The 18,504-nt window shown below is 33.7% G+C and overlaps 2 protein-coding genes across 2 annotated transcripts; both read right to left on the bottom strand.

The window, feature by feature from the left end:
- Positions 1–2,926: 2,926 nt before the first annotated feature.
- LOC143574093 (PH, RCC1 and FYVE domains-containing protein 1-like) lies at positions 2,927–11,638 on the bottom strand. The gene is made up of 8 exons (XM_077058809.1): positions 11,538–11,638; positions 11,418–11,424; positions 8,419–8,490; positions 8,153–8,347; positions 5,225–7,297; positions 4,994–5,140; positions 3,890–4,281; positions 2,927–3,292 (listed from the first exon to the last, which is right to left on the bottom strand). The coding sequence occupies exons 1-8, from the start codon at positions 11,636–11,638 to the stop codon at positions 3,172–3,174; spliced, it is 3,108 nt and encodes a 1,035-aa protein (XP_076914924.1). The 3' UTR covers positions 2,927–3,171.
- A 469-nt stretch (positions 11,639–12,107) lies between these two features.
- Positions 12,108–17,559, bottom strand: LOC143574095 (uncharacterized). The gene is made up of 8 exons (XM_077058811.1): positions 17,517–17,559; positions 16,104–16,211; positions 15,344–16,024; positions 15,169–15,248; positions 13,624–14,082; positions 12,697–12,783; positions 12,505–12,602; positions 12,108–12,354 (listed from the first exon to the last, which is right to left on the bottom strand). Exons 1-8 carry the CDS (start codon positions 17,521–17,523, stop codon positions 12,285–12,287), a joined length of 1,590 nt encoding a protein of 529 aa, XP_076914926.1. The 5' UTR covers positions 17,524–17,559; the 3' UTR covers positions 12,108–12,284.
- Positions 17,560–18,504: the final 945 nt, after the last annotated feature.

Here is an 18,504-nt window from a genome sequence, read left to right as displayed (position 1 = left end):
TCGGGTTACGAGTATTTCCTACAGACTCTGGTTTTTTGCGTTCCCTAAATACTTCCAACATACTCACCATATTATGTTGTAAACATGTCCCATTTTTGTGTGTCGTGGCAACATCAGCATCTGCATCTACATCTACATCTACATCTACATCTACATCTACATCTACATATATTCTAATAAAGTAGAATAATTGTAACACATGTCAGTTCATGGTTAAACCTCATAACTTTTTTCCCTCCAAAACTAATTTCTTAACCCTAATATATTTTCATATTCACTTTCCTTTTACATTTTATTTATATTATATTTATACATTTTTATAAAAATAAATATTAACATATTATTTTACTATATATTCCAAAATACTTGGTAAAATCCAAAAATTAACAACAAACCATGTTTTTTAAAGATTGAAAAGAATATATAATTTCAAATGTTATAATTAACATATTTTACTATGTATATTGTTGAAGATTATAAAAAAACAAAACTTGAACGTGCTTTCATTTTCCAAAGTAATTTTTTTAATTACTAAATCATAAATCTATGCTTAAAAGTTGAACCATTTTTTTAAAACCAATCCATTTATCTATTATTATTATTATTATTATTATTATTATTATTATTATTGTAAATTATCATATAAATTTATAAATTATAAATATATGCACTAAATCTATCAATTTATTTTTTCTGTTAATTAAGTAAATATATACCAATCACTTTCATAAATAACAAATTTATCATATTTAATTTCTTAGCTTTTTTTATCAAGGATTGTTTTGGGTTTTGTGGAACTTAAATTTGGTTTTTACAGTAAAAAATTGGTAAATAAATTGTTTGGTACAAGTTAACTACATTTGGGTCAGTTATGAGTCCAAAATGAGAAATTTGAGTATTTTTAAAAGTTTGAGAACAGAAATAAATTTGTCGTCAAATTTGTTACGGGTTCATAGTATTGACTTAAAAATGTCAAACAAATGAAAGTTAGTATTTTAAACATGATTTGGGTTTCAAATTTATTTTCAATGACATTTTTTGGAAAAATCAAAAGGTTCGGAATTTGGTAAATTGATTATTTTTCTCTCGACTATTAAAATTTAAGAATATATAGTAAACACTTACGACATGTCATCCCAGACCTATCAATCCTTCTAACTTGTATCGAATTTGAAACATTTGTGTCAACACTAATATTTCCTTCAATGGTGATCAGAACGTTATATGTGAACAATGTCATGCAAAGCTATGCTCAAATGAAGCAAAATATTCACAAAATTGAATGGGTTAAAAGGTTATTTTCTATGTTGTCAAACTTATCAAAATCTTTTTCATGATTTAGCTTAAGAAAACATAGTTCTTGAAGAACATCCGTCGTTATAATTTAATGTTCTCTTTTCTTTCTACGGGTTGTAAATTGATAAATATATCAATAAAGGTAACGTTCATTCAGTATTTAGGTTAAGTGGCCAGAACAACTATTGTATGACTATCATATGAGAAGTCTTATTCTTGAAATCTTTCAATTATACATATATAATACGGACAATGATAATTTCAATAAAAGGAGCGTTCGGGTACGTTTTTGCACATGCATTTTTTTATTAAGTTCATTAAAAAAATCATTTTGTGATATAAATAAAATCAATTTATATACACATAAAACAGATGCAAGCATAGTTTTAATACATTTTTTCATATACGTTATGTAAGTATTTTCTTTACTTGTAATTTTATAATTTGGATTATCACGTGTGTTACACGGGCTCTAAAACTAGTTTGTATGTAGACCTCAAAACCAAATATTTTTAGTATAGACATATTTGGTTTTCGTTAGGAGACCTAGGATATGAGGGGGTGTTAGTAAATCAATAGGTGGCTTCAATTTTATTTGTACAACAACATGCATAATGATTAATGGCGTGTCCTCATGCGTAAGGTAAGATGACGATTCACATCTCAAGAACCATGTGAAAGAAAATCGGACTCAATGTAGAAAATCGGACTTCACGTCGGATTTGACCAACACCATTGTCAAAGGCACTTCCAAGCTTCTCCTCAATCCTTTGATCTTCCTCACAAACGCCAGCGTCTATTTTGTTAAAAATTTGTAACCTACAACCGACTGTGTGTTTCATCTTTTAGTAAAATTCGTCAAGATTTGAACAAAAGTCTCATCTTAGTTCATTTCTTATTTTTTAGGAAGAACCTTAAATCTTCGCTTAAATCGATTTTAAAGTATTCTTATCGGAGCATTTCTTATTGAAAATGCTAGAGGAAATACGTTGTTTGAAGAGAATGCTAGACACATATAGATTGCTAATAACGTGTTTAAAAATAATAAAACAATTTGTCTTTCGTCCTTTACTTTCTAATTTTTTTATTTAGTTAGGGGATCTTCAATCTCAAATTTGGATCTATCACCCAACACTTTAAAAAATGATTTCATATGTGAAATGTCACTTTTAGTGAATTTTTGTATTTTTTTTTTTTTCAGATATACTTCCATGGTCATTCGTCTCATTTTTTAGCCTTATGAATAAAGAGAAAGTTAAAAGGACTTATTGGTTCCCAAATACTATATAAACATAAAAAGAACTTATTCATCCTTACCATTAAACACACTCGATCACCTTCGTTGTTGGAACGGGTCAAGTTTGTGAACTTCTTATCCTACCCCACTACCCCCGAATCACAAAGAATGCGTATCTGGTCGTCTATCATACATGCTACGATATGGTCTTAGAGCTAAAAATGGGTATATTAGTGTACACACTAGTGTATATTAACTATAAATGTTGACCATTTCCTACTCAATTCTAACATGTTTGGCAATTCATAAGCATTCTTAGACGAGTGACAACGTAAGGTTTGTACATCTTTCGAACCTAAAACCAATGTTCGGGTCAAAATAAGCAGCATTTTATTACTGATCAAAAAGTACAATCACCTTTTTGTGTTTTTTTCTTTCTGTAACTTTATTTAACAACAAATATTCTAAATATGATGAAAAAGCTATAATATCAAAATGATAATCTAATTATTGAAATAAAAACAATTGAGAAGGCTTGGTAATTAATATGAGCCACCATTTGTTTATGATCGATGCAAAGGGAGAATTCATTTACATACCATATACATGTCCATCGGGCGGGTGGGCCCACTGCTAAGTCATTCGTTTGGGATACCAACACTTGACTTATCAAGCATTCGAACATTATACTTTTCATAAACTCGGGTCCGGTTCTCGGCCCACCATTGTTCTGCTTGCTTCTCACTGAACCGCTTTCGGCTGCAAATCGAGTAGGTTTTTAGATAAAATCAGGATTTTAATAGACGTGTTGGTCGAGTAACAGGTCTAAACGAGTTTCAATATTGTTCAATACTTCTAAAGGGGAATATTCCACTTACACCTTTTTTAATAACAAAAACCGCTCAAGTTTCAATATTGTTCCATTTTATAAAAGAAAATTTATAAACGTTTACTTTTTTTCTTAAATAAAATGACCTGAATGAAACATACATGTAACTTGGTTACTATTTATTGATTATTTCTTCAAGTTTAACTTGAAGCAGAAAGTAATTGTGAAGAAAAAGAAAATTTACCAAATAATAACAAAGTTTCAGAATTGTTCCATTTAAGTCAACTTGAAAAAAGTAATCACTAAATAGTAATTAAATTTCTTATAATTCCATTTAAGTCACTTAAATGATTTAACGTTTAACAATGGAACAATATATGAAACTTGAGTGGTTTTTATAGCTAAAAGAAGTACGAACAAAACTTTATTATACCTACCTAATATTAACAAAATAAAAATCTAACACTTCATAACTACCTAAACCATATGCGTGCACTTATAGAGAATACAAGCTGGAAAAGGCATACCTGAAGCGAACCCGTTTAAGATCTTTAATGCCTCCAGGTAAAGATGTGAGAGTAATATAAACACCGGGTTCATCCTGCTCAACCCATTCATCAACACCATTCTGAGATTCACTATTGTTGTTTCTGCTACTGTTTCTTGCTGCTGCTGACTGGGCTGGTTTATTTTGGGTTGAACTGTGGTTATTAATGGCGTTTGATTTTAATGGGCTGTTTGAATTGTTGGAATCTGGTTCTTCATATGGCATTGTTAGACCATGAGACCGGTCAACTGGATCAACCGAGTCAACTCGGGTGTTTGATGTTATATCGGCCGAAAATATATTGGAAGTAAGTGAAGGAGATTTGATGTTCCTGGCAGCTCCCACAGGTAACCTTTCTGCCATTTCTTTTAGCTATTTATTGTTGCATACAAAAAAAAGGGGGGAAACAGTTATTTGTTGCTTCGTCCAGAGAATTGCAAAAAGTCAATACCAAGTATATCCATTCACACTCTCATATAGGCATGCAAACAAAGTTAACATGCAGTGAACAACGGAAAGTTCGTTTATTTAATAAACAAACAACATGAACAAACATTTTTGTTCCTTTTAGTTAAACGAACGAACATGAATACGTGTCTCGTTCGGTCATTTATGTTCATGAACGTTCGGCTACGTCCATTCATTTAAATCCGTTTATGTTTGTTCGTTTACGCTTGTTTAAGTTCTTTCGTTTACATTTGCTAATATATTCAATTATTCATTAATACATTGACACATTGCAACTTAATATAGTTTTAATATTAATAATTTTTTAGGGCTGACACATTGTTCTTCACATTACTTTTAATTAGTTTTAGATCATTTATGTTCATTCATGAACCATTTGTTTATACGCTTAATGAACGAGCACAAATAAACATGTTCATTATGTTAACGAACGAACACGAACAAGAAAACCCTGCTCATTTACTTAAAGTTAAACGCTCGAACATAAACATGCTCCGTTCATGTTCGTTCGGTTCATTTACAAACCTACTCTCATATCTTAATGCAAGATTTATGGTAAGGGTGTAAATGCCACATAATTGAAAATGGATGAATTTGATGCTATGATTTGACTTACTTGGGAGGTAAGTGATTTAATGACTTCTTTTGCAGCTATACATTTTGAGCTCTCTTCCTTTTCAATAGTCATTGCTTCCTTTAACTGTTTAGAAGTTCTTTCAAGTTCAATCTCTTGAAGTTGTGCTTTACGAGTTAGATTTTCCACCTGCAATAATGTTATACATTTTGGTAATTATGTCACATAATCAAGGATCACATACAAATATTAATATAGTAAGCATCTACATACCTGGGCTCTTAGTTTTACAACCTCTTGGCTGGTGTCCTCATTTGTCGTCTTGACATCATCAATGACAACTTTTGGTGAAGATAACCCACCCAAGGTTGGGGTTGGGGTTGGGGTAGTTGAACGAGGAGGGCTGGGACGTCTAGATATTGGAGATGTAGCTCGAGACACAATTCTTGAGCCAGGAACCGAAGCCAAGAAGAACTTTCTAGAAGATTCTAGAACCGGGTTGATTGACTTGGCTATGTTAAGACCTCCCCATTGAGAGCTTCCATTAGGAATCGGTGACACATGGCTGCTATTAAACTCGAGTTTCTTGTTACGTTTTGAAGTCCGGTTTTCGATTGGTTTAAACGATTCGATCGATGAAAATCTAGCAAGACGAGGGCGGACACTAGTATCTGATTTATTATCATTTTCGTTTAGATCATTCGCACTTCCTTTTTTACTCACTAACAATGGCACGTCAGCATCTACAGGTTTGTTCAACTTGTTATAACATGTATCACAAACGCGATACGGTTTGTTCGGGTTTAACGCCATGGATGCTCTTAATGATTTCTTGCTACTACACGAATGACAGAAAACGAGTCCGCAATTATAACAATTATGTCGTTTACGTTTGAAATTAAATGGTAGCCGACATCCGGAACACATAGACTGGTCGGTTCCTGATACCCACTTATGAAGACATATAGCCGCAGTAAAATTAGTACCACAAGCTATACTTTTAACTTGTTTGTCTTTTAGTGATTCCACTAAAGTTGGAATATTCCTATCACTTATAGCTCCATGACCGAGTCTACCGTTAGCACCTTTACCCCATGTATAAACTTCGGTCCTCGATGTCAAAACCACAACATGAAACGCCCCACACGTTATCTCCTCAACAAAATTCATTTTTCCCTCAACACGAGCCAGGGTTTTACCATCGGCTTGAGGATTCCCGAGTTGACCATAGACTTGACTTCCCATTGTGTAGACATGACCTAAAGTTGTAAGTGCAACCGTCATACTATGTCCACAGCTAACTTGACAAAAATTCGCGTCAACAAGTGCAGCAACGCAAGTGGGGACGAGTTTCGTTTCTTTATCACCGTGACCGAGCCGATACTTATCACCGTCACCCCATGTAAACAATTTTCCCGAAGAACAGTTACTTGAATTCGAATTCCCGACCATAACTTCCACAACGGCAGCCGTATGCCATACACCACATGCGGCTCTAATGGTTCTAAGTCCTTTTAACGATTCAACTTCACGAGGCTTCGAAACGCTTTCTCGGTCTCCATGTCCTAAATCACCAAACGTCCCGTCACCGAAGGTGAATAACTGACCCGCAGAGGTCACGACAGCAGTATGAAATGGTCCGCATGAGATGAAGCTGACATGGATTCCTTCTAACGGGCCGTTGACCCGTTTAGGAACCCAATGGCTGACTTCATTTCCGTGCCCAAGAATACCAAACTGGCCAGCTCCCCATGTGTAGAGATCACCCGAGAGTGTAACCGCACATGTGTGATACTCGCCACACGCTACAAACTCGATATTGGTGTTAACGAGTGAATCGATAAGTTTTGGGTGTGAAACGTTTGAATCGACTCCGTGCCCGAGTCGGCCACCAGATTCCTCGCCCCAAGAAAAGATCTCACCTTGTTTGGTTACTAATGCAGCATGCCTTGCACCGCAAGCAATGTTTTGAACATCAAGTACAACTGCAGATTCTAAAGGTTTCGGGAATAGTGAGTTGATTTTAGAACTGGGTTCACTGTCTGTGGTGATTTCACCCCAAAGGAAAACGTCTAACGCATCCCCGTCATCGTGACCAGAACCTTGACTTGATGAGCTAACAGCACTTGATAAGCTGACTCGAAAGGCATCTACACCTGTTATTGCTCCCTTATTTTGATGACTATCGGAGCCTCGGGAAGATAACGAATGGACAGAATTAGTGGTGGACTCTGAAGGGAAGAAACCGCCACCTTTTGGAGGAATGCTATAATAAAAGCTCATGTCTGAAACGTTTTTAGGAGGGCTTCCGTATGGGCTTTGAAGAGGGAGCTGATCACCTGTGTCCTGCATGAGAAAAACATTACACATATTAACCGGTAAACCAGCCGAACATTCGATGCTTCGTTTATGTTAATTTATTTAATTAACAAACGAACATGAACATGAACGAAGTTTTTTGTTTACTTAGTTAAACAAACAAACATGAGCGCATGGCACGTCGTTCATTTATGTTTGTGAATGTTCGTTTAGGTTTGTTCATTTACGTTGATTTATATACTCACTTAATTTTTTAGGCTCATTATAGTTTAGTCTAGTTAATGAAATTAAGATATCACACAATACAATTTAGTTAAGTTTTATTAATATTTAGGTTCAATAGATGAATGTTCAGTTTACTTTTAACTGGTATTCGCTCAGTTATGTTTGTTTGTTTGTTTACGCTCGTGAACCATTCACTGACGAACGAGCAAAAACGAACCACATTCGTTTGATTGTTCGTGTTCGATCATTTGTTCAGTTTAGTTCAAATGAACGAATGCAACATGCTTTGTTTGTGTTTGTTTGGTTCCGTTGTAAGTGTTGGTTCGTTTGTATGGTTAAAATTAAACGAACAAACACGAACAGCCTCCGTTTGTGTTCTTTTGGTTCATTTAGAAGCCTAATTTAAATAATACTCCACAACTCTTTCAGTATGCATTATAAGTACACATTGGGTGACTGTGGACATATTTCTCTTTAAGATAACTTTTATTTTTCAAATTTACCTGTCTGATATGTTGATATTAAACATAAAATGGATCAAAACTGCAAGCTCCGATGGGCAGAACTATATATGAAGGGATAAACATATATGCTTATCGTGTATGAAGGTTCAAATATAATATTAAAAGTATATCAAGCAAAGAAGAGAATGTGTACCTTATATGAACCATCACCACTACCAAATGGAGAATGCAAAGGTGAGCTTCTGTGTGTGTAAGTCCGGGGGCTATTAGCCTCAGACGGGATTCCATCACTCCTTGATCCCGCTCTCCAGTTTCTTTGATTTCCACGTGATATTAGTGCTTTAAGACCGCTAAACCATACCTCTGCTTCATCCTTATCCTTGCAGATCTAGAAAAAATAAACAAGTCACCAAGCTTAGGATTATTAATAGGGTAATAAAAGTAAAATGAAATTGTTACCAAATCAAGAGATCTGTCATCATAAATTAGAGAGAATGACTGATACTCCTTGAGATACCTTTGAAAGATTGGCTGAGGAAAATATAAAATAAAACGACATAATATGATATGAGTTGTTAGTTTGGGGAAAAGGTAAATGAAAAAAGGGAAGTTACGGTTCGTGTTTCCCAGCAAAACCAAATGAGAAGTGATTGATCCTGGATAAAATATAAAATGATTGATTCATAAAGTAGTAGTAGTAATGTATGGATAAAATAATAATAATAATAAAAGTGAGAGAGATAGAGAAATGAGTAATTTGAAGGTTACATTACATTATTAGATAGCCTGAAGGGACAAAACCCTCTTCTCCCGTATTTGAGAAGAGCAGTAATTGCCTGCAACTAAAGAAAGTATTGAGAGTGTTAATAGCATGAATAATGGAAGAAGAGTAGTGGTAAAACCCTAAGAAAGCAATGAAAATGAACCTAACCTGGTCAATGTCTCTTTCGTCCACTATTCATCCGCGGAGTCTGCATCATCATCTACACAAGAATCTTCATCCAAAACAGATTGATTGTTTGATTGATTGATAATCGCAGTGAATTTGCAGATGAATGTAGTAGTAGCGTAATCGGCAGTTAGATCAGGATGACGGTGGAGTAACTAAATAATAAGTGACCGATTCATCTTCTAAGTAATCAAATCACCAGCAGCAGCTCAAGCTCTGTATGTATCTGGACTTCAGACACACACTGTGTCAAATCAAAGACAACCAACCAGGGTTAACTTAACTTTAACGTGGGCTGCTAGTGCTGCTGCTACTGCTACTGCTACTACTCAAAACTCAAAACCACTCTCATTTTCATTCTATTCTTTCTATCAAATATTATAAATAAATAACAAATCCTAGTGGCCGGCTTGGGCTACCTTTAGCCAATAGGGGTCCGGTACGGAGTACCCGGCATTACTTAGTTGGTCGTTCAAAAAAATAAATAAATAACAAATAATCAACATAAATATAAATACAAATAATATATATATATATATATATATATTTTAAAAATCCCAACCTAAACAACATGTTTGAAAACTTATTATTACTGTATTTGAAAATCCAGAATCCAAGAAGAAGCTCTTCAAATCATCGAAATTTTAACTTGACGACATCAAATACTTAGTCTTCGTTTAAATCGGTGGAAACACTGGTGTAATCTTTTTTATCTTAGTTGTTGTGGCTTGTTGCCTCTACCTATTATTTGTATAATAAAACTCATTCGAAAAAAAACATCATATATTTTTAGTTTCTTGGTTTGAATAATTATAATGAAACTCGTCAAAGTAATATTTAACCAATAAAATGATTTAAATGTAATAAAATAAACAACTTTTTAAGATTAGTCAAATTTAACAAGATAAACATATACTATTAGTAGAATTTAACGCAATAATATATGGTCAATCCAAAGAATAAGTTATTTACATTTTAACACATGTTAGCCGCTTTATCGGTTTAACCATCAATATTTCAAAAACCGTCCCGTCTAAAAGAAAGAGTTAATTATATTTTTTGTCCCCTTGTTTAGAAGCATAAAACCGGTGACAAGCCACATTTTTAATCCGACATGCTGGACTTGTCCGATTATATAAACATTGACTCTTAAAATGTTAAGTTGACAAAATGGGTATAATATTTTTTTAAATAAAATTATATATGTATTTTGTAGCATAAAAGTTATTTGATATGCTAATTTATCAAAATAACCTATTACCTCTAAAACTAAAGAATCTATAAATTTTTAAAAAATAAAAGATTAATATTTGTGATAAACAATTAACATTACAAGCTAGAATAATAAATAATAAAAAAAATAAACCAAATGGATTGAGCCACTAGTAATCATCCTTAAAGAACATAAGAACATTCAAAATATATTATTAAACACAATGAAGTCACAAAAACACATCAAAGTTGAAAGAGATAGTCGAGATAACACTTAAATTTTGTAGAGTTTTATTATGCAAAAGTGTGGTGCAAATGGTTTTAGACACCCCATGGTCGATCCACAGTTTACATAATACAATTTTTTATTTGACTTTTTGAACACTTCCCTAAATTCATGAACAAGGGAGATTGTAATAGAGACCCCGTAGAGTGAGTTTGACTTCTAGAGCTTATTGGACTATTTTTATTTTTTCTATATCTCGAACTTCACTTACAATTTATTATAAGATAACAATGCATCGGATTAGAAAACTTAATGGACTTCCGGTTAGGTTGAACACCAAAATTGATCACTTCTTTTAAAATACTTCAAACATATTGGGCATGGTTACAAAAATATATGCCTATACACATATGATGAAGAATTTCAAGACTTCAAAACATGCCGGAAGACATTTTATAGAAAGAGTTACATTAAACATAAAAGTTAGGATTATTGAATGACATAAGTCTCATGCAAAAAGTGAAAGGGGTGCTCCACCAAGGTATCTTAAGTTTCATCAATCCTACACTGGCATGCCACTTACACTATCAACTACTCTAAAACACCTTAATCACTAGGAACACTCCTCTCAAATACCTAAACCATTTTTTTTTCCTTTTTTAAATAATTATAAAGACGATGAATGATTGGTTGATGACTCACTTGCAAATCCCCATCTATACTACCCTAATTGGTTACTTGAAAACACCTTAATAAATATATAGAACTCCTATTAAATACCCTAAAACCGTTTTTCTTTTTAAAAAGAAAATAATTATAAAGATGATGGATGATTGGTTGAAGACACGCTTGCAAATCTCAATCTCCACTACCCTAATTGGTTAGTTGAATATAACCACTACCCTAAATGAATACCATAATAGCAGAGGGTAGTGTACCATAATAGCAAAGGGTACCCATATAGTGCCCCTCCTAGGCTCCTACCCTAAGCAGCAATCATCCATACGAAGAATGTGTATGGTATGCTTAAAAGAATATTTTTTTTTATTTCATATACGAATGATGTCATACATAGACTCTGAAATCATATTCACTCAACTTCATATCATTTAATAGTATAGTATAAAATGAATTCATTTCCTATATATTAACGCAATTTATGATATTGTAGGGAATTGATCATTGACATACAAGTCTATGTTGTTCCGTTGTAAACACGCTAAGCCATGAGTGCTTAGAAAAAGCTTAACTGGGGCCACATCAAATGGTCCTTGCCTTTTTAACATGTCCATGTTCATGCCCCATGATATGATAGCCTTTTCATCGTATTTCAAAATCAAAACCAGGCATTGCCACAATCATAAAGACTAAAAATGTAGTCCTTTCCATTTCTTTAGCACACTTTTTGGTAGGTGTCCCCCAATGGGCCTCAGATGGGAGGTTTAACCAAACTCCATAGACACAATTATTGTTTCATTAAGATCCATGTTTATGTATGTACGAATTAATGGCTCATCAAACCAATTATAATGCATCTCAGACCCATCATCTCTTTCCCCAAGTATTGAATCATGGAGTGCTAGGCTGCCCCATCCCCAAAGGGAAACTCATACATCAGTCTCAATCCATCCTACCATAGGTGAGACTTGAACCCAAATAACACATTTTTGTGACTCAACCCTCTTAACAAGCATTGGTTCATCAGTAAGTTAACTGTAACACAAAAGCTTCAAAAGACCATCATTGAAGTAATGTCAGCATTTAATTATATTAAACAATCGAGCTTCATAAGCACGAATTTGGACAAAAGCCGATCATATATACACCTTCAAAAAGAAAAACCAAGCAGCTCGATAGATCGGTTTCAACTTCAAACTCAACCTCCAAGAATTTAAACTATTCAACAACTAGATTTTGATTTAACAACACAATAACTTCTCAATCGCCTGAAGAAGTAGTTTCTGCAGCTTCATCGTCGCTAAAACTAGAAGTCATCTGTGCAGTTGACCTGAAAATGCAAAAGAATCATAATTTCAGTTTTCTAAACTTTTAATCCCATATTGTTAAGATATAGTTATTATAATAATATTTCATAAATCCAGAGAGAATGTTTTAAAGAAAAGAATCTATTATAAGCGTTTAAAATACAAGTGTTAACCTTTTAGTCTTGTTGACCATAGGAGGAAAGTCAACCAACGGCTCTTTACTTGGATACACTTGATTAGGCATGAAGTCACCCCTACTTCTCTTAGTAACCTTCAATGATAAAAATATATATAAATTATTTTAAAGTCACATTTAGACTGCATTAATGTTATGAAGGACCTGTGCACACTGAATCAGTACTCACCCTCATTTCATTTCCGGGATGAATCTTTTGAGAAACCATTTTGGAGTATTCATCAATTCCTCTTCTTTCTCTGTCAAATTCATCAACCTGCACGAATCATTCATTAGAGAAATAACGTCTTTCCAGAAAATATAGCAAAACTGGTAGACCACATAATATTTAACATTGGCCCGCTTGTATAAAAACGGGCCAATTCATCTTATTGAAAACGGGTCAAATGTAGAAAACTAGCTATGCATAGGCTTGTAAACAAACTGAACAATCAGTGAATCATTCGTGAACCGTTTGGCAGAAAGTTCGTTTATTTAATTAACGAATGAACATGAACAAATTCTTTTGTTAATTTAGTTAAGCGAACGAACATAACACGTCTCATTCGTTTATGTTCGTTCGTTTACCATCTATGTTTGTTACTTATGTTTGTATAAGTTTGTTCTTTTACATTCGTTAATATATATGTTAATATTTTTTAGGTCCGTTACAATTAAGTATAGTTTTAACAGGTCATCAATGATTCACAGTACTTCTAATTGATTTTAGCTCACTTATGTTTACGCTTGTTAACCATTCGTTTATACTTTTAAACAGCAAAAATAAACATAAACGTCTATTTTTTTAGCAAACGAACACGAACAAGAAAACTCCAGTCGTTTAACTGTTTGTGTTCGATCATTTGTTCGTCAAAGTTATATGAACAAACGCAAACACAACCCATTCACGTCTGTTCGGTTCATTAACACCCTTACATATATCTAACCATGTTAACTCAAAAGAAACTAACTTTATTACTTTAATAATATAGTTTTATCAAATCTGTAAGTTAATTTATTAAAAAACCCACCCTATTTTCACCCACACATAGTAGATTTATTCATTTTGCCACATGTGCGAAACGGTAATAAAGAAGAATTTAAGGTTAGACCAGACCTTAGGAGCCTTTCTGGAAAGCCCTCTATCTTCAAGTTGAAGAATTGCACCGCGCTTAAACGTGAAATCAGAAGTCAAAGGGTCAACACGCTCTCTATAATTAACCTTTGTGAGCCCGTTATGAGTGTAACTCTCTGCTTGCTTACCATCAAAGTTTTTTCCATACCCAATTAGATGATGATTAGATGAAGAATCTGATCTCCTAATTACCCCTGGAACATGTTTTATTCTTGTCTCAAATTGGTGGTCATGAAGTGAAGTTTCTCCAGCTGAGTCATCATGTACTACCGCCATATGTAAACTCCTCTCAGGTAGAGAATGCCTACTTTGTTTAGAAACAGGAGGTGTTGACTTATATTGACTTTTTTCGTGATTCTTGGATGTGTGCCTTATATCTATGCCTGATGGTTCGACTAAATCCATGGGATCATAGCTCTTTGGATTGTATCTTTCATGCATCTGCAATTAGAATATAATATTATAACCTCATAATAATACAACATAGCATTGTCTTATATCTACATATGAAAAGAGGTAAAGTGTAAACATCACATTTTATAAAATTGGATAAGCCATAGAGAAGGTTACAAAATCATCTTATGGTAGAGAGAACGTAAGTGGGGTAAACGGTTACAAAATCGTCTTATGTATTGCACTTAGAGCATTGTGTACAAGTGTATTATGCGTAGTTCTCGACATAATATTGATTCTGAGAACATCACTCACACTATATATATGTGTGTGTGTGTGTGTGTGTGCACGTGTGTATATTCTGTAGAATGCATAAATGTTCATGAGGTGGTAATTTTAACATGTTTACTTATGAAGGGGGGCAAGTCGTGTTATGTTTACTCAAATGGGTCATATACATAATACAAAAAATATTAGCTTAGCAGGAAAAGAGCCAAACAGGTCGGAATTCAGCCAATGGGTATTTTGGATGCATAAAACAACCTGAATAACTTTATTTGAAAAATCAGATTACCACTGAAGTTATATATCTTTTGTTATCATATCTGATTGTGTGATACACTATGTATTTAAACAATTGCACAAATAGTGTCACAGATCGACACAGCTGGCAGCCCAATAAATACCATAAGCTGCCTACTTTTACTCGAAAGATACCAAATTTAATCCAACCCATATGAAAAGTTCCTTTTTTGAATCAATTCGTTTTAAAAACTCTCATTTTGACCCAACACGAAAAAAATCCAACTTTGACCCCCATACGAAAAATTCCCATCCTGACCCAACTAGTATGAAAAACATCCATTTTGACACGTTATCCAACCCATCAATTTTGTTATTTCATTTTTAATGCCTAAGAGAAAATGTTCAGTACTTTCATATTGTACCATACAACGGTATTACATACCTATGCACATGAAATCATCACCCATAGTTGAGACCCCCAACATCCAATTCCCACCATCCTAAGTAACACTTAACTGTATGTACCACCATTCTTAATAGCAGAAACGATAACCTGAACTTGCTAAAATGAAGTTCTAAAATTTCCCAAAAAACATAATGAATGCATACCTTGCTTCCATTAGGAAACCAAAAAGTTCTAGATGCTTCTAGTGGATAAAGTGCAGTGCGGTCATCAGCATAGTAAGATTCTGCAAGTATATCAGCAACTCACATTTTAAGAATCATAACAACATTAAGACAATCTATAACAAATAACTAAAATTTAAACACTAAAACTACTTACGGTTGACTGGAAGTTTGACCGGGTTCTCAAATGCACCAGGAGGAAGTGGCTCAAATTCAATACCAAGTGGCGGACCATCCTCCCTATAGTTCCTACCCAATTGCCTTTTGACAGCTGTAATCGCTGCATTCTCTACTTGACCCTTCACCTTTAAATATCCTGATGGGCCCGCCCTGCCCTTTACACTTTTCAAATCGTTAAAAGTTGGATACTTTGACGTCAACGTACCTAATCGGTCTACATTTTGAGAGTAGAAATTATCATTCAATGGAGAGCTACTTCCAGAAGATGTGTCATCATCATCATCATCGCCACCACCGTCACCATTATCATTATCATCATCATCCTCATCATCAATAATATTATTGCGATGACTTTGGTCAAACGGGACTTCTATTGGTAAGAGTTCAGTAGTAAACCTTCTACTTTCAACTTCTTTTAACTCATAATGTCTGTTATCTCCTTGTTTGGTGCTGCCACATGAATCTTGTCTGAGTCCGCTGCCACGGTCCTGTATGACACCACTTGACCGGTCTTGTTTTCCGTGTGGGCCTACTTCATCATTTAATATTTTTTTGTCCTTTAGTCTCCTGTGACAAAACCACCCGGAAACTTGTTTTTCTGTCAGTCCTATTGACTCTGCGAGGTCTGCTTTCATTGTCTCTGCCGGATATTTATGTTCTGCAAAAAAAAAAGTATAACTTTTTGTGACCATATTTCACATATTATATATTTAATGAAAATAGAAGTTGCAACATACCATTATAAAAGTTTTCTAGGGCTGTAATTTGAGCTTGTGTTTTGACAGTTCTCTTCGGTTTCTTATCTGTACTAGCTCTATTTTCATCTGCATGAACTTCTTGAGGATCTACAGTATTAAATTAAGAAAAATTTATAAAAGTAAAATCATACAACGTAGATACCATAATGATCTTAATCCCAAAACATTCATAGAAGTTATATGTAAATTAATACTAATCAAAATTCCTAGTTAACACATTGCACATTCAACAGCACAACATAAGTTTAAAAAATTATATCAGAAACATATTCCTCTATTATGCTTATTGAGAAACAATATTGAACAAATAAAGTAATATACAGATAATTTATTTCCAAAGCCTACCTTTTTGAATGGGAAAGTAAGTTGGCCATTATCATCCTCATCAAATGTTAAAAAACAGTCTTTCAAAAGTTCATCTAATCATGCTCAGTGCATGAATATGCTAACAAAGAATTCATACTCGTCTTGTTTCAAAGCAGGTGGGTCACTTACTGTAGTTTTACATCATCATTATCTCTGTTTAATACTGAAAAGTCCCGGTCAATTAACATGACATAACTGTCATTTGCAAATCATACAGATGTAACCCGTTAAATAAAACGTGAATATAGCTTCATTACACAAGCGCCACATATTCTGAAATATGGATATGGAAGCAATCAATCGTATTATAAACACTCGTTAGCACGTCATATTAATAATTACAGAATGAACATAGGTCCGTTTTATTAGAGGATGAATCACGTGTGCAGAATCAAACAATTAATGATTGCAAAATGAATAACATGAAGCAGGCAATCAATCATGTCACAAGAATGAGTCTGAAATTATAAATACTTCCCTGACCACGTTATCTTAAACATGCACCATTTTCCATGTCCATATAAATTGATTTTTAAACCTAAAGCACACAAATGGCAAATCATATACTACTGATGTTCCTCACAGTACAAGAGTAAGCAACACCTACTCTGCATTAACAAAAAAGTTTTATGGCGTCTCTCGTGTTTGTTTTGCACATGAAGCATAACTTGTTCGTCCCTTTAGTTGTTTTCACGTACAAACCCTAATTTCATTGGACTAATTACACAAACGCAATAAAATGATCTGAAATGCAGTAAAAGATTCTCTTTGAGAGTTTCTCTTTATGTACTCGAAGTTTTGGTTTGGGTACTGGTACCTGTGTTTTGTTAAAATCCGGTACCGATCTCATTCCTGCTGGTTTTGTTCTAACACAAAACTGATATCTTAAGTTAATTAATAAATCAATCAACACCAATTCCCTTATAGCACACAGTTTTCAATTCAATAATAATAAATGATGTTTACTAACAATGAGAATCGACAATTGAAGAAGAAGAAAACAGTAGAAATTAGGTGAAAACGTACCTTCCATTAGGGTGGGTTTTTGTGTGATGAGCTACCTGTTTATCGTAGGGTCAAATTCACCATTATCAAGTGCTAATATTTGTGAATTAGGGTTTATTTATTTGATGGTTGAGTTTGATTGTCAATAATAATAACAAGAAGAAGAAGAAGAGGGGGTAACCACAATGCTGTTGCCCGATTCAATTGAAGCAGCAAGTTTTTTGTATTCTGCTTTATTTTTATTATTATTATTATTATTATTATTATTATACGTCAACATTCAATTCAATTCAATTCAATTCAATTCAATTCAATTCAATTCAGTCTCTTTCCCCAATTTCAACTGATTTCTTCATTTATTCAACTTTTATAACTCCAAATGTTATGTATTTTTATTTTAGTTTTGCAATTATAATAATATTCTAAAACGAGACTACTTTTCATTTTATTTAATTAGTTAAAAAAAATTCATAAAAGATACTACATTATGATCAACCATTTCATTTATTTTACTTTAGAGAACCCATTAAGAATTTGAACATACTACCTCATTTTTGTGAAGAATTTGAACATCACCCCCATGGTGTGTTAACAACTCTATACGGTTCGTATAGAGGCTATACGAGTCGTATAATCCTCACATGACTAACTAATGTACAGATGACAGCTTTTCCAGTCTATACGAGTCGTATAGTCCTCACATGACTAACTAATGTACAGATGACAACTTTCCAGTCTATACGGGTCGTATAGCCCCAATACGAGCCATATAGGTTCAAAGATTTGACATCTTCTATCACAAAAGGGCCAAATTTTGCACATATACGACTTGTATAGCCCATATACGAGCCGTAAATGCACATATAGTGTCCAAATAACTTATATGGTGTGTGAATAACCTATGCCAAAGAAAGGGTCATTATATTAACAATGGCCATTGACAACCATACTTGATTGCCATAAGTCAACAATGGCCATTGACAACCATACCTTGTAAACCTAGGTCAAA

This window comes from Bidens hawaiensis, unplaced genomic scaffold (assembly GCF_021521415.1).
Source record: "Bidens hawaiensis isolate Kalapana, Puna unplaced genomic scaffold, B.hawaiensis_p1.1 tig00026838_1, whole genome shotgun sequence".
NCBI classification, from domain to species: domain Eukaryota; kingdom Viridiplantae; phylum Streptophyta; class Magnoliopsida; order Asterales; family Asteraceae; genus Bidens; species Bidens hawaiensis.
This window is presented reverse-complemented; position numbering and strand designations above follow the sequence as displayed.